This window comes from Olea europaea, chromosome 11 (genome assembly GCF_002742605.1).
Source record: "Olea europaea var. sylvestris chromosome 11, O_europaea_v1, whole genome shotgun sequence".
Classification (NCBI taxonomy): Eukaryota; Viridiplantae; Streptophyta; class Magnoliopsida; order Lamiales; family Oleaceae; genus Olea; species Olea europaea.
In genome coordinates this window covers 18,520,811-18,544,154 of record NC_036247.1, presented here as the reverse complement: position 1 = coordinate 18,544,154, position 23,344 = coordinate 18,520,811, and the positions used below count along the sequence as shown (strand labels likewise).

General features: G+C 35.6%; 1 protein-coding gene and 1 pseudogene across 4 annotated transcripts; both read right to left on the bottom strand.

Annotated features, from left to right (window-relative positions):
* Positions 1–5: 5 nt before the first annotated feature.
* LOC111403668 lies at positions 6–10,637 on the bottom strand (annotated as a pseudogene).
* Positions 10,638–10,661: 24 nt separating this feature from the next.
* On the bottom strand, positions 10,662–21,437 carry LOC111403666 (ethylene-overproduction protein 1-like). 4 transcript variants are annotated; one of them, XM_023032251.1, is made up of 4 exons: positions 18,977–21,437; positions 17,432–18,117; positions 11,055–11,286; positions 10,662–10,782 (listed from the first exon to the last, which is right to left on the bottom strand). In XM_023032251.1, exons 1-3 carry the CDS (start codon positions 21,244–21,246, stop codon positions 11,060–11,062), a joined length of 3,183 nt encoding a protein of 1,060 aa, XP_022888019.1. In that variant the 5' UTR covers positions 21,247–21,437; the 3' UTR covers positions 10,662–10,782; positions 11,055–11,059. The 4 variants fall into 4 exon arrangements, with proteins under 4 accessions (XP_022888019.1, XP_022888021.1, XP_022888020.1 ...); XM_023032253.1 differs by having other exon boundaries at positions 10,662–11,286; positions 18,977–21,028; positions 21,113–21,437; XM_023032252.1 differs by having other exon boundaries at positions 10,662–11,286; positions 17,432–17,741; positions 17,826–18,117; positions 18,977–21,435.
* Positions 21,438–23,344: the final 1,907 nt, after the last annotated feature.

Sequence of the window (23,344 nt, the reverse complement as noted above, 5' to 3'; positions counted from 1 at the left end):
GGAGGGTCCCCCAAGTATAAACAATTCTAAACGAGCTCAATATATTAAAAAAATAGACACAAGAATGAACCTGTCCACCCTGAGTTGTGTGTTTACTCTGTGAAAAATTCCTTTGCCCTATATGACCTATAAAGAAACATGGGCGGAATTAATGTCGTCTCCTTAGCCACTTCAATAATCAGCTTTCAGCATATGCTCACCAGTTTAAGATAACTTATTTTACCAATCATTCCAATATTCTTGTCTACAAATGTTCCTTCATTTTACACCAATACCATCTTGAACTTCTCCGTGAAGCAAATACTAGTAGGAAAAGCTCAAACATTTTCGTTTTCCTTCCTCCCAAAACCAGAATTAAATTGCCCCATTGCATCATTTCACACAGAACGAAATATTACCTCGTCTACGTAGACACAGCTCGGGTTCTTGCACAATTATACAAATTGAGGGTGTCCTTGTGGTCGGGATCCAAGCAAAGGGCTGCCTCACAGTCTCTGAGAGCAGAGCTTAAGTCACCCATTGATTCATGGAATGCTGCTCGAAGATTAAGCATTTGCACATCAGGCTTGAAAGCAATGGCCTTTGTCAGCTCTTCTACTGCTTCATTTTCTTTTTGGTCATCCATAAGCACTGGTGCATGCAAATGCAAATGTTAGTATACGATAAAGAAACAAACTCTGCAAAACTTGATCTGCTGGAACTTTCTTAAATTCTCACTTATAACCTAGAGCAGAAAAGATGGCCAAGAAGCACCAAATCATTTTTATTCCAAGAAATTGTCGCGGGAAAATATATCTACTATAGTTTCTCCAATACATGCACATATACTGTGGAAGACACAATTTAGACAAATACGTGCCTCTCTATAACCTTAAGTTTTTAGATCAAGTGATTAAACTTAGTATCAAAGTAGATAAAGACCTGGGTTCAATTCTCATCACCACCCATTAACTAAAAATTGTAACGTGTTAGGCCTTTGATGAGAAAATGAACCTTGACCTAAACGTGAAGGGCGTGTTGAAGACACAATTTAGATGAATACATGTGCCTCTCTCAAAACCTAAGCTATTAGATTAAGTAGTGCAACATATAATAGCCTAAATTTTTTCTTTGCTCCCACATTAAGTTCAAACTGGATTACTAATTATGTATAATTGTTTTTCTTTTGGGGTACTCATGACTAATAATCAGCTTCAATAGTTATTTCCATCTTTATATAAAAAAGTATAGGAAACTAGTTTGCAAACATTATCAATTAGAATTGCGGTAATAAAAAGAAACAAAAACACGCTTCTCCAGGCTGTTAGGCCTCTCTTAATAGAAGGATAAGATACATGAACGCCAACACCAGTGAGAGGATAATACAATCATCCACAATGCACTAAAGATTTGTTATGTTAATTCTGCTTATGTTTCTTTGTAGTCATTTCTATGGACCAAGGAGAGGGTTGTCGTAGATTCGACAGGTGTAAAATTTTAGTCTTTGACATGAATCATTCTGCACATTTTGTTGCGACATCACTTTGGATTATTCCCACACCCTAATGGACAGGCAGGTTAAGGAGTTATTTCAGAATAACAAAATTACGACAGAAACTTGGATAAAGGGGCATTTGCAAGAAAGTTGTCAGAATTAAATTAGCAGTTGTAAGACCAAAGTCAATATAGATTGCAGATGAGAAGTCTCAAAATAAATGAGGGAAGAAAAACAAATTAAGGAACAAGAGATATATACTCTGGAACATGGGCAGGAAAATGAATATAAATGGGGTAGGATAATTATTAAACAGGTTTCAAAAATAAGGTCGCACTCTTAAACAAGCTCCTTCCGTACTTGTATTGTATTTGATTCTTGTTGATTAAACCATAACAAACTTTGCCGAAATGTCAACCGCAATCAATGTTGAATAATAGTAGTAAGTTTGCTTTTAGGATAAGACTCTATTAAAGATATTAACATATATGCTCCACAATTGGATTAAATAAGGCAACACAACAATAGCATTAAACTGATATGGATTACTTAATTCAAGCAGTATGTTCCGGGAAATTTAAACAGTCATGTAGGGTAAGACGTAGGGAAAGGTTAAGTTAGGATATGAACGATTATGTAGGAAAATGTTAACTTAGGATATAAAAGAGAATGGAGAAGTTGCTTAGGGGATCAAAACGAAGACGGTAATAGTATTTTGGAATAGGGTTGATATATGAATTGGTATTTGCATGTGCCCAAAATAGGAGACTCACCTCATAACGTTCAGAAATGCAGGAAAGGTAGATATATGATGGAGACATGAAATGATCACCACCTTGGCCAATTCATTAGCTCGTTTTATCTATGTTGGTTGGACTCTCCATTTTGGAGGAAATACCCGTGTCGACTTGACAAGACACGACACAATAAGGATAGGGTTGAGGTCCATTTCAGCTTTCTTTTAAAATAAGTAAAGGATCCTTTATATATTTTTTGTCATTTTCATGTTAGATTTAAAATAATTTCAATTTCGTATCTCATATTTCTAGATTTGAAATATTATCCAAAGGAAATATTACAGTTTGCAATTTAATTTGTTTATTTTTATAAATTTCTAAATTAAATTAAGTTTTTAAGAATCATAATGTAGCTATGTCTAAAGTTTGGATCGATCCTCCACTGCCATATCCTCATATCCTTGATTTTAGGGAAAAAAGAAGTTTGGATCGATCATCTAATATCATATCCCCATATCCTTGATTTTAGGGGGGAAAAATCCAATTCATAGACATGTACCCCGTTTGACACATGTGCCCGAGTTAAAGTAACATAGAGTTTTAATATTTTTATTTTTATTTGCTTGCACTTTAATTACTTAAGGATAATTAAGTCTTTTTTTATTAGGTTTTTCTTCCTTGGGTTTACTATTTAAACACTTATTACAGCTTGATGGTTCTTTGGTTGTTTTGGAATAAAATTTATAGATTTTGGAGCTCCAAATTCCCTTTATATCCAATTTCAGTATTCAATTTTGAATCTATGTTAGTTGATGGGATATCAATTCTTGAACATTCTTTTGTGAATCAACGAGACTTCATTCACATTCCCAGCATTCTCAAGAACCAAAGGTCAATCATTTCTCGCTTTCGCTACACTCAGTTTGATACTAGAGCTCAACTATGTATTGAATTTTATGAGGCTCCAAAGGCAAAAGTGCCGTTACAGTAGGGCACACAACTATATTGACAAGTATCCAAGTTGACAAAAGAAATTTATTGGCAACTATAACAATGCATGGTTACAGTAGTCATAGAGTTGGTGACAAGGTACTTCAATGGTGGTGATAATCTTTTCCCCTCTTCTTTAAGAAAGGCAAATGAATAAGATTCGCATGAGGAACTAATTTTGAGAATGAGGTAGACAAGCAGAGTGGGCTAAGGAATTCGAGCACACAAGGAAACTTATTCCCTTTGGTAACTGGTCAAAGTCATGGAGATGGGCAATGTCCATAATTTGCATGCAATTATATATGAAAATTACAAATATACTAGCAAAAGATTTTCCATCAAAATTTTTGCAAGGTAGAATTGAAGTGGGGCCAATGTAAAAATTTGGAGAGGAAGAGGTGCAAATTTGTGCTCTTAAGGATATTAAAGACAGACATGGAAGGGAAGGATATTGGCCAATTTCCTAAATTATTTTATTTTTTTTCTTATTTTTAATTTTAACTAGCTTGCACTTTAATTATCGAAGGACTATTTGAAATTTTTAAGATTAGATTTTTCTTCCTACATCTTCTTATTTATATGTTTTGATAAGTAATCAAATATTTTATTAAACAAGAAAGAAACAACATGAAGTTCTTCCATATGACTATTAACCGTAACATTAAACCAACTATATAATGTTAGATAAAATAATTAATTAATCTGCTCTCTTGTTCGTATTTGATCTTTAAAATAGCGGCTGTTCCTTTCTCTCCACATACAATATACAATGCAACCTGAAATAAGGTCCCAAACAGGCTTGTAATCCTTATCACGAAACTTTCTCCTCCATACCCTGAACACATCCTTCTTGTGCCTCGACATCACCCAATTCATATGTTGAGAAGCCAGAATATTGTTCCACAGCAAAAAAGCACCATCGCAATAACGGAACAAGTGGTCAATATTAAACTTTGAATCAACCACTTCATTGATCAACGTCCATTCTCGGCATTCTTTTTTAATCAAAGACACGTGATTGTCAATTCCCAGCATTCTCAGGATTATTTCTTACTTTGGCTACATCAGTAAGTCTTTACATTGATGGTCTCAATCTAATTATTAAGATATAAAAAGTAGTGCAAGAAAAGGTTTTAGTTCGAATAGTGGAACCTACAGAGTGGAAAACTTCAACGATAATATCTTGAAGGAAAAGGGTTATAGACAAAAACAGTGACATGCCGTGGAATGTGATGAATAGCTGCATACGAAATATAGCGAATGAGGTATTAGAAGAATCTAAAGATTTGTAAGTTGCCTAATAAGGTAACATAATGGTGAAATGACCAGGATCAAACGATAGTTAAGACAAACTGATAAACACTATTGAACTTATCAAAATATGAATATACAAAGGCTTTTAAAAAAGTAAAGTTACTAGAATGGTAAGCTAAGAGGCTGATTCATGACCCCCATGTTAAAATACATAAGAAGTTGTTTTCTTTTCGTGGAATAAAAAGATAAGAAAATGTATTTACAAGATATCTAGGCAAAGACAGAAGGAAAGTAGAGATCCATATAAATTTCAATTAAAGATGAAGAAATTTTTACGACAAATTATTTAATGAACAACATAGTGCTCATATTGAAAATTTGTCGAACTCAACACTATATATATTGTTTATACTAGAAGAATGGGTCTTCAAAGTAAGGGAGATTACAAAAAGGAAGAGGATAACATGTTTTATAGTTGCAAAATTATTCAACGAGATCTCAAAAAGGAAACATCTAACAAATTGAATGGAAAAAGAGCGGCATGGTGCCTTAACTGCCTATTTATAAGAATAAAGGAAGATTGTACAAATTACACAGTGTTAAAGGTCATGAGTTATATTATGAAATTATGAGCGAGGGTGATTGAGCCCAAATTAAAGTGTAATTCACATGTCTCAGAGAAAACAGTTACGGTTAATGGCAGGGGGTTATGCAAGTCATTTACCAACTTGAAACAGCGGTGGAAATGTATAGACAACGGAAACAATGTTTACATATGGTTTTTATTGATTTTGTAAAAACTAATGTGCCCACTGTCGAATACTAGAGGGAAAAGAATTTTTATAGGTATATAAATATTATTAAGGATATATATGGATGGCGAGGAAATCGATTGTACGAGATATAGTAGCAGTAATAGCAAGGTTTTGCATTGAGTTCTTATCTTTTCACTTTGGACATGAATCGGCTTTCTAGATATATTTAATATGAGGATCTTTGGAGTATGTAAATTGGTCGTGACAAAGTTTCAGTGGACGAGACTTGGTTGGCTAAATCGTTATGTTAGAAATTTGGAGGAGTACTTAGGTTTAAGTAACAGTAAGATAGATTACATAGGATGTCCTTTTAGTATAAGTAGGAACAAGGATGGTAGTAGAGTCACCATGGAACATTACTAATACAAAACAATGATTGTTTTAGTTATATAGGCTTGATTAACAACAGGGAAGGACTTGAAAGGGATGCAATGCATCGGATTGGAGCATGTTAAAAAAAAAATGCACTAGCACTACAAGGATTCTTTGTGACGAGAAAATACTTGTAAAAGTTAAAACACAAATTCTACATATAGTAAACTTGCTATACTTTACGGTACCAAGGCCAAGTCGTTAAATGTCAGTAAGATGAATGTAAAATGAGGATGGTAACATAGATTTGTTGCCATCTACGAAGAGCAATCAAACATATGAGCAGCATATATGCAAATAAATGGGGTAACACCAATTGAGGATAAAATGAAAGAACATGTCTGGTTTATACCAAAGAAGCTACTACCACAGAAGTGGTGCGATCTCAGTAAAACTAGTTAGAACAGGAGAGGTAGCCCAAATATTAACATGTCTATTTAGATGTGAAATATCCGGTCGTGTTGAATCTTCCAAGAGACATAATAAATGAACCAATGGAATGGTGAAAAAGGATTCATGTAGACTACTCCGAATTTATTGGGAATACTTCCTTTTGTGTATTAGGAATATTTGTCACATTGCAACATCAAGATCCAGTAAGTGAAATGACTGAATTGTTGGAACTATCAGGCAACAACTTTAGGCCATTAAAATTCTAACTACCAAGAGGAGAGTGCCATTAGGATTAGCTGTTAGAACTGAATTTCTATTTCACTTTTCCTTGTAACTCACATAATCCCCTGAAGTGGTCCTCCCCCACCCCCACCTCACAAGAAAACGAAAATAAAAATTCGTGATTAATTTTGATTGATTATTAACCCTGAGTTATTCCACGTGTAGGATAAAAGTGGAAGTGCAGGCACATTCCACATATCCATTGTGCACGCAAGTGTGATTCCCTCTGCCCAAAACATAATATATAAATAAAAAGATAAGACGAAAAATCAATGTATAATTTCACTGATTACTGACACATTCCACACATCCATTACCTCAACTCAATAGAACAAAGACATGCATCATAGCACAAATCACAAAAATATGCAAAATTCAGTTTTTACACTCCAATAGTTTTTTCCAAATCATTGAGGAAAAATGTCTCCATGGGTATTATTACAAGTTAGTTGAGGTACCTGCTGCCCTGTATCTGTAAGGATAAGTCCTTAATGGATCCAACTGTGTTGCCATACTGAGATCATCATTTGCCAGTTCTCGATCGCAGTACTCTGAGCGTTTTTCATAAGCTGAAGCCTTGTTTTCTGCCTTCTCAATTAGCTTTGTCATCTCATCATAAGCAGATTTCTTATCATTTTTGTGATGATAAACACGTGCAAGACCCTGATGAGCTCGTGTATGCTTTATTTTCAGGGCACTCATATAGCAGTCTGCTGCACAATCGAGCTTACCACAATCCACAAAAATACTTCCTAGATTATTTAGAGCCTGCAAAAATGTAACCATATACAGCATAAATAAAAACATCCAGCTACACACAATAAGGAACAGTTTTTGAGCATCTATACCCACCTGTCCTTTACGAAGACCGTCTGAAGGACATCTAAGTGCCTCCTCCAGGAGTTCGATAACATAAGATGCAGATTCAGGATCCAGATATGTATCCGCCAGCGCATATGCTTTAAGGAAAAAAGCTTCAAAAGACCTTTGAAGTGAAATAGATTCCTCAGCTTTGGTGATTGCTTCTTCACGGTAGTCAGAATCATATAAAATCCATCCTTCATAAACAAGCCTTTCGCAATAGGAGCTAGAATGATTTCGGGCAAAACGCAAGCTACGCATGGCAGCTTTTTGACAATTAAGCCTACATTACAAATGTATATTAGGGCACATTTAGGAGGTTTCCACCTCTTTCAATGCTTTAATTTATTGTTCATTCCCACTCGGATAGAGGGGACACCACAAACAAGGAAGGGGCTTAATGCTTCAACTAGTGTGGCTATTCTTCTCAATACTGTCAACAATCACAATGAAGGATGAAAGTACTTTCATTTGCAAAGGATACACTTTTAAAAGTTTTTGTTAACACAAAAAATATCACATCATCTGATAAATCCAGCAGTACAAAGTCATGACTAAAAGAACGTAATACAATCAGTTGTAATACATTAGAATCAATCAGAAACATGATTGCAGAATACAGTCCAAGTTATATTTCTTCACATGACCATGCCATAACTAAACAGCCCAAAGCTGTTGACGAGGCAAATATGATCTACCAAATAGAGGAATCATAAAATTCAATAAATGAGTTCTTATATTGTTCCTGATTCAAATCACATAGAGTTCGACAATGAATAGCAGAATTTATACTTAAAAAGTCATTTGACCATGAAGACCAAGAACAAAAAACTAAACATTAGTTTCAATAAATTAGAGACCAGTCATATGAATCCTTTTATGAGATTCCATTCAATCCCCAGCAAAATTGAACATTTTTCGTGGCAGTAAACAAACACATTTGCATATGCCAGATCTATAAAAGTATCAGTAAAAATGTGCCATGTGTAAAACATCCTCAACTAACTACTTTATCAGTACCATAGAGCCATTATTACGCAGGATAACCTTACTTAGTTGACTTGAGGTCTTAAAACATGGCAGGACAAGATATAATTTACAGGTAGAAGAGACATAAATTGCAACTAATCACCCAACTTTACCGTAATAGAAGTAGAGATTGTCGGAACCACAAAATGCTCTTTTCAGGATTATTTATCAGCATCTGATGTACAACAGCCAGGGAGCCAATATCATCAACAGAAGACCATCGGTCATAGAGTTGCATCCAGCAATCAGCTGGACTCCACTGGTTAACATGTTGGCCAAGAAGTTCAACCAAGTGGCTGCCTATCACTTTCCCATTAAACATCATGTAATTGGGCTCCAATGTTAATAAGGCTTGAATGTCTCTTATAGCAGCATTATAGTCCTCAAGAGCAATATGGAACCAAGCTCGAAGTTCAAGACAGTCGGAGGACACCTTAAAGCGAAGTATTCTGTTCAACTCTTTGATAGCTGCCTCAGTCTGGTTCTTCTCTTCTACCATAGAAACAGCTCTATATTTGTACGGAAAGGAAAGAGTGGGATCCAATCTAGTAGCTTCATTTAGATCCAATATCTTCTCCATACCCGAGTTATATAATGACCGTTCTTGATACATCCACCCCATTGGATATTTATTCTTTGATATAATTGAATTAATAATATCATGTGCCAAACACCTCTGCCCTTGCCTGAACTTTGTGCGTGCTACTCCAGCTAATGAATAAACATGGCCCATCTCAGCCGCTGCTTCATAGCAATGGTGAGCTTCATTAAACTCCTTTCTTTCAAGAAACACACAACCCAACTGATGAAATGCTAGTGCCTTCTGCCACCTTTCAGTTGAACATTCTATTAATCTCTCAAACAAGTTTACAGTCACGTTAGACGTCATATCTTCTTCCAATGGCAACCTGACTAAGGAAATAGAACAATAGGAAAGAAGAATGACCAACCATAGCTAATCTTGCTCGAGCCTCAGAACTACAGAATATATTCATAACTTTTGAATTATGTAAACACCCTGGAAGCTCTCTAAGAATCACTTGCAAGCAAGAGGCTGTGAGAAGAGTCACTTTCTCCTCCAGAGCATAATCAATAAGAATCAATGCTTCATCAATGTTGGAAACCAATGAAGCTAAATAGTTATCACAAGCAGATTTCATTTCCTCACAACAAAACCGATTAGCAAAAGACAGAATCTCCATGACAACATTAGGCAAACAAGAATCTAATTTCTTAGATTCACTGAACAATCTCACTGCTCTCATTCCCTCCACAGATATCCCAATTCCTGAAAAATCTATAGAATTTTTCATTGACTCCACAAAATTTCCATATAACATTGCTTTTAATGGTCTGGAAAGAGAGGCAACTCTACCTCGATTGCAGTAAACTTCCTCCTTGCCAATGCAAAAGCAAACAATTTCATCCAAATCTGAACTGAAAAATTGATCATTTCCATCCAAGATATAGTTGATATCTGAATTTCCATTACTAGAATCAATCGCCCTGGAACATTGACAGTGATCAAAAACAGAATCTGGATCATAACCATGTATCAAAGCCGACTTGGGGCATTCAAGATTTCTTCCAATACAATCAAAAGGCGAAGTTCCCACGAGTTCATCTTCTCTTCTCTCGTACCTCAACCAAGCCGATAAAACAACCTTTGTGTGCACGTCTACGGCGTGTTTGCGAGCAAATTGAAGGCGCCTCCGGGTTATTTTCGGATCGCCATTGCTAAGCGACATAGTATACTGCTCTAAATGCACAAGGGACTTGTCTGAATCTGGACCACTGTTCTCCCTCCTGTACAGTTCGGCCAAGGACTGAACAAAGTCTTCGGATTTGAGATAAGGGTCAATCCGGGGTTCGAGAGAGTCAGTTCTTGGGAGCCCATATGGGAGAAGAGTCTTAGTCGTGGATACCAAGACGGTATCAACCGATTCACGCAGGATAGAATTCAATGTGGGCAGTTGTTCTAGGTGGTGGCGCTTGTTAGCAGTGGCGGTAGCTATGGCCACGGCGGCGGAGGTAGGGGTGGAGGTGGCGGTGGAGGAAGGCGTAAAGGCGTAGACTTGAGTGGTTTTGCAACGGTCTTTGAGCTTAAGATAACGCATAGTAGCATTAGATATATCAAATGAATACTGTCGAATGAGATTTGCCAATCTTGATTTGGAAAGATTGGAACTTTTCAATTGATTGGCTTCATTATCAATTGAAGCAGACATGAATCCAATTTCAAAATCAAATCCAAAAATGGTTGCGAAGAAATAGATTCTTGATTCAACAACAGCCAGCATACACCACCATTTGGGGAGTTGAGTGAGGCCTGAGAAAGGGACGCAGCACACTAAAAATGATTAAACTATTTTTCGATGATTTCGTCTCTTTCATCAAATTGAACTCTCTTTTCTTTTTAGCTTTTTCTATTTTTCGTGTAGGACAATGAAAAGGGTCCCCCAAGTATAAACAATTCTAAACGAGCTCAATATATTAAAAAAATAGACACAAGAATGAACCTGTCCACCCTGAGTTGTGTGTTTACTCTGTGAAAAATTCCTTTGCCCTATATGACCTATAAAGAAACATGGGCGGAATTAATGTCGTCTCCTTAGCCACTTCAATAATCAGCTTTCAGCATATGCTCACCAGTTTAAGATAACTTATTTTACCAATCATTCCAATATTCTTGTCTACAAATGTTCCTTCATTTTACACCAATACCATCTTGAACTTCTCCGTGAAGCAAATACTAGTAGGAAAAGCTCAAACATTTTCGTTTTCCTTCCTCCCAAAACCAGAATTAAATTGCCCCATTGCATCATTTCACACAGAACGAAATATTACCTCGTCTACGTAGACACAGCTCGGGTTCTTGCACAATTATACAAATTGAGGGTGTCCTTGTGGTCGGGATCCAAGCAAAGGGCTGCCTCACAGTCTCTGAGAGCAGAGCTTAAGTCACCCATTGATTCATGGAATGCTGCTCGAAGATTAAGCATTTGCACATCAGGCTTGAAAGCAATGGCCTTTGTCAGCTCTTCTACTGCTTCATTTTCTTTTTGGTCATCCATAAGCACTGGTGCATGCAAATGCAAATGTTAGTATACGATAAAGAAACAAACTCTGCAAAACTTGATCTGCTGGAACTTTCTTAAATTCTCACTTATAACCTAGAGCAGAAAAGATGGCCAAGAAGCACCAAATCATTTTTATTCCAAGAAATTGTCGCGGGAAAATATATCTACTATAGTTTCTCCAATACATGCACATATACTGTGGAAGACACAATTTAGACAAATACGTGCCTCTCTATAACCTTAAGTTTTTAGATCAAGTGATTAAACTTAGTATCAAAGTAGATAAAGACCTGGGTTCAATTCTCATCACCACCCATTAACTAAAAATTGTAACGTGTTAGGCCTTTGATGAGAAAATGAACCTTGACCTAAACGTGAAGGGCGTGTTGAAGACACAATTTAGATGAATACATGTGCCTCTCTCAAAACCTAAGCTATTAGATTAAGTAGTGCAACATATAATAGCCTAAATTTTTTCTTTGCTCCCACATTAAGTTCAAACTGGATTACTAATTATGTATAATTGTTTTTCTTTTGGGGTACTCATGACTAATAATCAGCTTCAATAGTTATTTCCATCTTTATATAAAAAAGTATAGGAAACTAGTTTGCAAACATTATCAATTAGAATTGCGGTAATAAAAAGAAACAAAAACACGCTTCTCCAGGCTGTTAGGCCTCTCTTAATAGAAGGATAAGATACATGAACGCCAACACCAGTGAGAGGATAATACAATCATCCACAATGCACTAAAGATTTGTTATGTTAATTCTGCTTATGTTTCTTTGTAGTCATTTCTATGGACCAAGGAGAGGGTTGTCGTAGATTCGACAGGTGTAAAATTTTAGTCTTTGACATGAATCATTCTGCACATTTTGTTGCGACATCACTTTGGATTATTCCCACACCCTAATGGACAGGCAGGTTAAGGAGTTATTTCAGAATAACAAAATTACGACAGAAACTTGGATAAAGGGGCATTTGCAAGAAAGTTGTCAGAATTAAATTAGCAGTTGTAAGACCAAAGTCAATATAGATTGCAGATGAGAAGTCTCAAAATAAATGAGGGAAGAAAAACAAATTAAGGAACAAGAGATATATACTCTGGAACATGGGCAGGAAAATGAATATAAATGGGGTAGGATAATTATTAAACAGGTTTCAAAAATAAGGTCGCACTCTTAAACAAGCTCCTTCCGTACTTGTATTGTATTTGATTCTTGTTGATTAAACCATAACAAACTTTGCCGAAATGTCAACCGCAATCAATGTTGAATAATAGTAGTAAGTTTGCTTTTAGGATAAGACTCTATTAAAGATATTAACATATATGCTCCACAATTGGATTAAATAAGGCAACACAACAATAGCATTAAACTGATATGGATTACTTAATTCAAGCAGTATGTTCCGGGAAATTTAAACAGTCATGTAGGGTAAGACGTAGGGAAAGGTTAAGTTAGGATATGAACGATTATGTAGGAAAATGTTAACTTAGGATATAAAAGAGAATGGAGAAGTTGCTTAGGGGATCAAAACGAAGACGGTAATAGTATTTTGGAATAGGGTTGATATATGAATTGGTATTTGCATGTGCCCAAAATAGGAGACTCACCTCATAACGTTCAGAAATGCAGGAAAGGTAGATATATGATGGAGACATGAAATGATCACCACCTTGGCCAATTCATTAGCTCGTTTTATCTATGTTGGTTGGACTCTCCATTTTGGAGGAAATACCCGTGTCGACTTGACAAGACACGACACAATAAGGATAGGGTTGAGGTCCATTTCAGCTTTCTTTTAAAATAAGTAAAGGATCCTTTATATATTTTTTGTCATTTTCATGTTAGATTTAAAATAATTTCAATTTCGTATCTCATATTTCTAGATTTGAAATATTATCCAAAGGAAATATTACAGTTTGCAATTTAATTTGTTTATTTTTATAAATTTCTAAATTAAATTAAGTTTTTAAGAATCATAATGTAGCTACGTCTAAAGTTTGGATCGATCCTCCACTGCCATATCCTCATATCCTTGATTTTAGGGAAAAAAGAAGTTTGGATCGATCATCTAATATCATATCCCCATATCCTTGATTTTAGGGGGGAAAAATCCAATTCATAGACATGTACCCCGTTTGACACATGTGCCCGAGTTAAAGTAACATAGAGTTTTAATATTTTTATTTTTATTTGCTTGCACTTTAATTACTTAAGGATAATTAAGTCTTTTTTTATTAGGTTTTTCTTCCTTGGGTTTACTATTTAAACACTTATTACAGCTTGATGGTTCTTTGGTTGTTTTGGAATAAAATTTATAGATTTTGGAGCTCCAAATTCCCTTTATATCCAATTTCAGTATTCAATTTTGAATCTATGTTAGTTGATGGGATATCAATTCTTGAACATTCTTTTGTGAATCAACGAGACTTCATTCACATTCCCAGCATTCTCAAGAACCAAAGGTCAATCATTTCTCGCTTTCGCTACACTCAGTTTGATACTAGAGCTCAACTATGTATTGAATTTTATGAGGCTCCAAAGGCAAAAGTGCCGTTACAGTAGGGCACACAACTATATTGACAAGTATCCAAGTTGACAAAAGAAATTTATTGGCAACTATAACAATGCATGGTTACAGTAGTCATAGAGTTGGTGACAAGGTACTTCAATGGTGGTGATAATCTTTTCCCCTCTTCTTTAAGAAAGGCAAATGAATAAGATTCGCATGAGGAACTAATTTTGAGAATGAGGTAGACAAGCAGAGTGGGCTAAGGAATTCGAGCACACAAGGAAACTTATTCCCTTTGGTAACTGGTCAAAGTCATGGAGATGGGCAATGTCCATAATTTGCATGCAATTATATATGAAAATTACAAATATACTAGCAAAAGATTTTCCATCAAAATTTTTGCAAGGTAGAATTGAAGTGGGGCCAATGTAAAAATTTGGAGAGGAAGAGGTGCAAATTTGTGCTCTTAAGGATATTAAAGATAGACATGGAAGGGAAGGATATTGGCCAATTTCCTAAATTATTTTATTTTTTTTCTTATTTTTAATTTTAACTAGCTTGCACTTTAATTATCGAAGGACTATTTGAAATTTTTAAGATTAGATTTTTCTTCCTACATCTTCTTATTTATATGTTTTGATAAGTAATCAAATATTTTATTAAACAAGAAAGAAACAACATGAAGTACTTCCATATGACTATTAACCGTAACATTAAACCAACTATATAATGTTAGATAAAATAATTAATTAATCTGCTCTCTTGTTCGTATTTGATCTTTAAAATAGCGGCTGTTCCTTTCTCTCCACATACAATATACAATGCAACCTGAAATAAGGTCCCAAACAGGCTTGTAATCCTTATCACGAAACTTTCTCCTCCATACCCTGAACACATCCTTCTTGTGCCTCGACATCACCCAATTCATATGTTGAGAAGCCAGAATATTGTTCCACAGCAAAAAAGCACCATCGCAATAACGGAACAAGTGGTCAATATTAAACTTTGAATCAACCACTTCATTGATCAACGTCCATTCTCGGCATTCTTTTTTAATCAAAGACACGTGATTGTCAATTCCCAGCATTCTCAGGATTATTTCTTACTTTGGCTACATCAGTAAGTCTTTACATTGATGGTCTCAATCTAATTATTAAGATATAAAAAGTAGTGCAAGAAAAGGTTTTAGTTCGAATAGTGGAACCTACAGAGTGGAAAACTTCAACGATAATATCTTGAAGGAAAAGGGTTATAGACAAAAACAGTGACATGCCGTGGAATGTGATGAATAGCTGCATACGAAATATAGCGAATGAGGTATTAGAAGAATCTAAAGATTTGTAAGTTGCCTAATAAGGTAACATAATGGTGAAATGACCAGGATCAAACGATAGTTAAGACAAACTGATAAACACTATTGAACTTATCAAAATATGAATATACAAAGGCTTTTAAAAAAGTAAAGTTACTAGAATGGTAAGCTAAGAGGCTGATTCATGACCCCCATGTTAAAATACATAAGAAGTTGTTTTCTTTTCGTGGAATAAAAAGATAAGAAAATGTATTTACAAGATATCTAGGCAAAGACAGAAGGAAAGTAGAGATCCATATAAATTTCAATTAAAGATGAAGGAATTTTTACGACAAATTATTTAATGAACAACATAGTGCTCATATTGAAAATTTGTCGAACTCAACACTATATATATTGTTTATACTAGAAGAATGGGTCTTCAAAGTAAGGGAGATTACAAAAAGGAAGAGGATAACATGTTTTATAGTTGCAAAATTATTCAACGAGATCTCAAAAAGGAAACATCTAACAAATTGAATGGAAAAAGAGCGGTATGGTGCCTTAACTGCCTATTTATAAGAATAAAGGAAGATTGTACAAATTACACAGTGTTAAAGGTCATGAGTTATATTATGAAATTATGAGCGAGGGTGATTGAGCCCAAATTAAAGTGTAATTCACAGGTCTCAGAGAAAACAGTTACGGTTAATGGCAGGGGGTTATGCAAGTCATTTACCAACTTGAAACAGCGGTGGAAATGTATAGACAACGGAAACAATGTTTACATATGGTTTTTATTGATTTTGTAAAAACTAATGTGCCCACTGTCGAATACTAGAGGGAAAAGAATTTTTATAGGTATATAAATATTATTAAGGATATATATGGATGGCGAGGAAATCGATTGTACGAGATATAGTAGCAGTAATAGCAAGGTTTTGCATTGAGTTCTTATCTTTTCACTTTGGACATGAATCGGCTTTCTAGATATATTTAATATGAGGATCTTTGGAGTATGTAAATTGGTCGTGACAAAGTTTCAGTGGACGAGACTTGGTTGGCTAAATCGTTATGTTAGAAATTTGGAGGAGTACTTAGGTTTAAGTAACAGTAAGATAGATTACATAGGATGTCCTTTTAGTATAAGTAGGAACAAGGATGGTAGTAGAGTCACCATGGAACATTACTAATACAAAACAATGATTGTTTTAGTTATATAGGCTTGATTAACAACAGGGAAGGACTTGAAAGGGATGCAATGCATCGGATTGGAGCATGTTAAAAAAAAAATGCACTAGCACTACAAGGATTCTTTGTGACGAGAAAATACTTGTAAAAGTTAAAACACAAATTCTACATATAGTAAACTTGCTATACTTTACGGTACCAAGGCCAAGTCGTTAAATGTCAGTAAGATGAATGTAAAATGAGGATGGTAACATAGATTTGTTGCCATCTACGAAGAGCAATCAAACATATGAGCAGCATATATGCAAATAAATGGGGTAACACCAATTGAGGATAAAATGAAAGAACATGTCTGGTTTATACCAAAGAAGCTACTACCACAGAAGTGGTGCGATCTCAGTAAAACTAGTTAGAACAGGAGAGGTAGCCCAAATATTAACATGTCTATTTAGATGTGAAATATCCGGTCGTGTTGAATCTTCCAAGAGACATAATAAATGAACCAATGGAATGGTGAAAAAGGATTCATGTAGACTACTCCGAATTTATTGGGAATACTTCCTTTTGTGTATTAGGAATATTTGTCACATTGCAACATCAAGATCCAGTAAGTGAAATGACTGAATTGTTGGAACTATCAGGCAACAACTTTAGGCCATTAAAATTCTAACTACCAAGAGGAGAGTGCCATTAGGATTAGCTGTTAGAACTGAATTTCTATTTCACTTTTCCTTGTAACTCACATAATCCCCTGAAGTGGTCCTCCCCCACCCCCACCTCACAAGAAAACGAAAATAAAAATTCGTGATTAATTTTGATTGATTATTAACCCTGAGTTATTCCACGTGTAGGATAAAAGTGGAAGTGCAGGCACATTCCACATATCCATTGTGCACGCAAGTGTGATTCCCTCTGCCCAAAACATAATATATAAATAAAAAGATAAGACGAAAAATCAATGTATAATTTCACTGATTACTGACACATTCCACACATCCATTACCTCAACTCAATAGAACAAAGACATGCATCATAGCACAAATCACAAAAATATGCAAAATTCAGTTTTTACACTCCAATAGTTTTTTCCAAATCATTGAGGAAAAATGTCTCCATGGGTATTATTACAAGTTAGTTGAGGTACCTGCTGCCCTGTATCTGTAAGGATAAGTCCTTAATGGATCCAACTGTGTTGCCATACTGAGATCATCATTTGCCAGTTCTCGATCGCAGTACTCTGAGCGTTTTTCATAAGCTGAAGCCTTGTTTTCTGCCTTCTCAATTAGCTTTGTCATCTCATCATAAGCAGATTTCTTATCATTTTTGTGATGATAAACACGTGCAAGACCCTGATGAGCTCGTGTATGCTTTATTTTCAGGGCACTCATATAGCAGTCTGCTGCACAATCGAGCTTACCACAATCCACAAAAATACTTCCTAGATTATTTAGAGCCTGCAAAAATGTAACCATATACAGCATAAATAAAAACATCCAGCTACACACAATAAGGAACAGTTTTTGAGCATCTATACCCACCTGTCCTTTACGAAGACCGTCTGAAGGACATCTAAGTGCCTCCTCCAGGAGTTCGATAACATAAGATGCAGATTCAGGATCCAGATATGTATCCGCCAGCGCATATGCTTTAAGGAAAAAAGCTTCAAAAGACCTTTGAAGTGAAATAGATTCCTCAGCTTTGGTGATTGCTTCTTCACGGTAGTCAGAATCATATAAAATCCATCCTTCATAAACAAGCCTTTCGCAATAGGAGCTAGAATGATTTCGGGCAAAACGCAAGCTACGCATGGCAGCTTTTTGACAATTAAGCCTACATTACAAATGTATATTAGGGCACATTTAGGAGGTTTCCACCTCTTTCAATGCTTTAATTTATTGTTCATTCCCACTCGGATAGAGGGGACACCACAAACAAGGAAGGGGCTTAATGCTTCAACTAGTGTGGCTATTCTTCTCAATACTGTCAACAATCACAATGAAGGATGAAAGTACTTTCATTTGCAAAGGATACACTTTTAAAAGTTTTTGTTAACACAAAAAATATCACATCATCTGATAAATCCAGCAGTACAAAGTCATGACTAAAAGAACGTAATACAATCAGTTGTAATACATTAGAATCAATCAGAAACATGATTGCAGAATACAGTCCAAGTTATATTTCTTCACATGACCATGCCATAACTAAACAGCCCAAAGCTGTTGACGAGGCAAATATGATCTACCAAATAGAGGAATCATAAAATTCAATAAATGAGTTCTTATATTGTTCCTGATTCAAATCACATAGAGTTCGACAATGAATAGCAGAATTTATACTTAAAAAGTCATTTGACCATGAAGACCAAGAACAAAAAACTAAACATTAGTTTCAATAAATTAGAGACCAGTCATATGAATCCTTTTATGAGATTCCATTCAATCCCCAGCAAAATTGAACATTTTTCGTGGCAGTAAACAAACACATTTGCATATGCCAGATCTATAAAAGTATCAGTAAAAATGTGCCATGTGTAAAACATCCTCAACTAACTACTTTATCAGTACCATAGAGCCATTATTACGCAGGATAACCTTACTTAGTTGACTTGAGGTCTTAAAACATGGCAGGACAAGATATAATTTACAGGTAGAAGAGACATAAATTGCAACTAATCACCCAACTTTACCGTAATAGAAGTAGAGATTGTCGGAACCACAAAATGCTCTTTTCAGGATTATTTATCAGCATCTGATGTACAACAGCCAGGGAGCCAATATCATCAACAGAAGACCATCGGTCATAGAGTTGCATCCAGCAATCAGCTGGACTCCACTGGTTAACATGTTGGCCAAGAAGTTCAACCAAGTGGCTGCCTATCACTTTCCCATTAAACATCATGTAATTGGGCTCCAATGTTAATAAGGCTTGAATGTCTCTTATAGCAGCATTATAGTCCTCAAGAGCAATATGGAACCAAGCTCGAAGTTCAAGACAGTCGGAGGACACCTTAAAGCGAAGTATTCTGTTCAACTCTTTGATAGCTGCCTCAGTCTGGTTCTTCTCTTCTACCATAGAAACAGCTCTATATTTGTACGGAAAGGAAAGAGTGGGATCCAATCTAGTAGCTTCATTTAGATCCAATATCTTCTCCATACCCGAGTTATATAATGACCGTTCTTGATACATCCACCCCATTGGATATTTATTCTTTGATATAATTGAATTAATAATATCATGTGCCAAACACCTCTGCCCTTGCCTGAACTTTGTGCGTGCTACTCCAGCTAATGAATAAACATGGCCCATCTCAGCCGCTGCTTCATAGCAATGGTGAGCTTCATTAAACTCCTTTCTTTCAAGAAACACACAACCCAACTGATGAAATGCTAGTGCCTTCTGCCACCTTTCAGTTGAACATTCTATTAATCTCTCAAACAAGTTTACAGTCACGTTAGACGTCATATCTTCTTCCATGGCAACCTGACTAAGGAAATAGAACAATAGGAAAGAAGAATGACCAACCATAGCTAATCTTGCTCGAGCCTCAGAACTACAGAATATATTCATAACTTTTGAATTATGTAAACACCCTGGAAGCTCTCTAAGAATCACTTGCAAGCAAGAGGCTGTGAGAAGAGTCACTTTCTCCTCCAGAGCATAATCAATAAGAATCAATGCTTCATCAATGTTGGAAACCAATGAAGCTAAATAGTTATCACAAGCAGATTTCATTTCCTCACAACAAAACCGATTAGCAAAAGACAGAATCTCCATGACAACATTAGGCAAACAAGAATCTAATTTCTTAGATTCACTGAACAATCTCACTGCTCTCATTCCCTCCACAGATATCCCAATTCCTGAAAAATCTATAGAATTTTTCATTGACTCCACAAAATTTCCATATAACATTGCTTTTAATGGTCTGGAAAGAGAGGCAACTCTACCTCGATTGCAGTAAACTTCCTCCTTGCCAATGCAAAAGCAAACAATTTCATCCAAATCTGAACTGGAAAATTGATCATTTCCATCCAAGATATAGTTGATATCTGAATTTCCATTACTAGAATCAATCGCCCTGGAACATTGACAGTGATCAAAAACAGAATCTGGATCATAACCATGTATCAAAGCCGACTTGGGGCATTCAAGATTTCTTCCAATACAATCAAAAGGCGAAGTTCCCACGAGTTCATCTTCTCTTCTCTCGTACCTCAACCAAGCCGATAAAACAACCTTTGTGTGCACGTCTACGGCGTGTTTGCGAGCAAATTGAAGGCGCCTCCGGGTTATTTTCGGATCGCCATTGCTAAGCGACATAGTATACTGCTCTAAATGCACAAGGGACTTGTCTGAATCTGGACCACTGTTCTCCCTCCTGTACAGTTCGGCCAAGGACTGAACAAAGTCTTCGGATTTGAGATAAGGGTCAATCCGGGGTTCGAGAGAGTCAGTTCTTGGGAGCCCATATGGGAGAAGAGTCTTAGTCGTGGATACCAAGACGGTATCAACCGATTCACGCAGGATAGAATTCAATGTGGGCAGTTGTTCTAGGTGGTGGCGCTTGTTAGCAGTGGCGGTAGCTATGGCCACGGCGGCGGAGGTAGGGGTGGAGGTGGCGGTGGAGGAAGGCGTAAAGGCGTAGACTTGAGTGGTTTTGCAACGGTCTTTGAGCTTAAGATAACGCATAGTAGCATTAGATATATCAAATGAATACTGTCGAATGAGATTTGCCAATCTTGATTTGGAAAGATTGGAACTTTTCAATTGATTGGCTTCATTNGATATATCAAATGAATACTGTCGAATGAGATTTGCCAATCTTGATTTGGAAAGATTGGAACTTTTCAATTGATTGGCTTCATTATCAATTGAAGCAGACATGAATCCAATTTCAAAATCAAATCCAAAAATGGTTGCGAAGAAATAGATTCTTGATTCAACAACAGCCAGCATACACCACCATTTGGGGAGTTGAGTGAGGCCTGAGAAAGGGACGCAGCACACTAAAAATGATTAAACTATTTTTCGATGATTTCGTCTCTTTCATCAAATTGAACTCTCTTTTCTTTTTAGCTTTTTCTATTTTTCGTGTAGGGTGGATTCATCTTGGAGTTCGATGTTGAATTGAATTAAATAAAATCACACACACAGCATGATTGCATTTGGTATTTAATAATGCTAGTAATAATAGCAAGAAAATTAATTTTTATTATTCATTTTTTGGTCTACCGTTGATGCAGAAAAAATATTATTTTAAGACGTGGTGAGTGGCGGAGTGGGAGTTACGTGGCCTCTATTTGAGCATTATCCAATTGGAGATTAAACCTCTGCAATTAATCTTTCTTTCCTTCATAATTTTTTCACATGATCGAGCCAAGTGATAATGAATGAGACATGAAAAAAAATCATAAATGATTAGTATCAGTATAGGTGGTAGTAAATGTCAAAACTTTATTGTGCAACAGAGGTCAATTAATTTTCTCTTCTTTCACTTAGAATCCAGACTAGTAATAACCAATGAAATATGAAAATTCGCAAGTATTAATATGTTTATAGGTGATAGTGAATCCCACAATTTATTGTGTAACAGACGACAACAAATTTTCTCTTCTTTATTTTTTCTCACTTATAATTTAGGCAAATGACAGTCAGTGAGAAATGAAAAATCCACTAGTGATTAGTATTAACATAGGTGGCAGTAGACCTCCTAACTTAATGTGCAATAGATATCAATTAATTTTCTCTTCTTCATTTTTTCCCACTTATAATTTAGGCAAATGACAATCAATGAGAGATGAAAAATCCACTAGTGATTAGTATTAATATAGGTGGCCGTAGACCTCATAACTTAATGTGCAATAGATATCAATTAATTTTCTCACTTATAATTTAGGCAAATGACAATCAATGAGAGATGAAAAATCCACTAGTGATTAGTATTAATATAGGTGGCAATAGACCTCATAACTTAATGTGCAATAGATATCAATTAATTTTTTCTTCTTCATTTTTTTCCCACTTATAATTCAGGCAAATAATAATCAATGAGATGACAAATCCACCAGCGATTAGTATTAGCATAGGTGGTAGGGACCCACAATTTTGTTGTGCGAAGAATGTCAATTAATCTTCTTTTCTTTATATATATATTTTTTCACTTGTAACCAAGGCAAGTGATAACCAATAAAATATGAATAATCTATGGGTGATTAGCATCGGCATTGATTCCACAACTTTGTAATAATGGAAATTAATCTTCTTTTCTTTATCAAGACAAATAATAATCAATAAGATATAAATAATTCACCAGTGATAAAGCACCAATATAGGTGGCTGTGGTTTCACAACTTCATTGTGTAGTGAATGAAAACGCACTTGCTTCATCAATCTAATAACATGCGGTGATATAACATTACTTTTATTTTCGATTAAACTAGTGCTAATCATGGTATACGTTACTCATGAGATATATTTCAATCTTCTTGAATAAGAATAATAAAATTTATATCAAATGTTAAACATTAGCCCACAAAAACAATATACTCTTTTTGTTGTCAAAGTCACTGTAAAGGAGAGCCAAAGGTTAGTACAAAGGGTTACGTTTGCCCTCCCACAAAATGAATCAAAATTACACAAAATGAATCAAGAATGAGTTAGATATAACAATAAGTTATTTAGTAAATTCAAGGGATTGAATGTTAATTGTAACGCCTCTAGTAACGAGTCTTCAGGTCAAACCAAGGCCCACACTTTGCGTCACCCACCACGTCACACATCACTGTCAAGGCGTCAATGGTCTGAGGCGAATACCATATACACATGTTGGGCTGAAGCTCTAAAGTGACTCGTGTCGACATAAGCAGTGATGAAGTGACATGGCTGGGAGACACTCCTCCACCAGCGATTAGTATTAGCATAGGTGGTAGGGACCCACAACTTTGTCGTGCGAAGAATGTCAATTAATCTTCTTTTCTTTATATATATATTTTTTCACTTGTAACCAAGGCAAGTGATAACCAATAAAATATGAATAATCTATGGGTGATTAGCA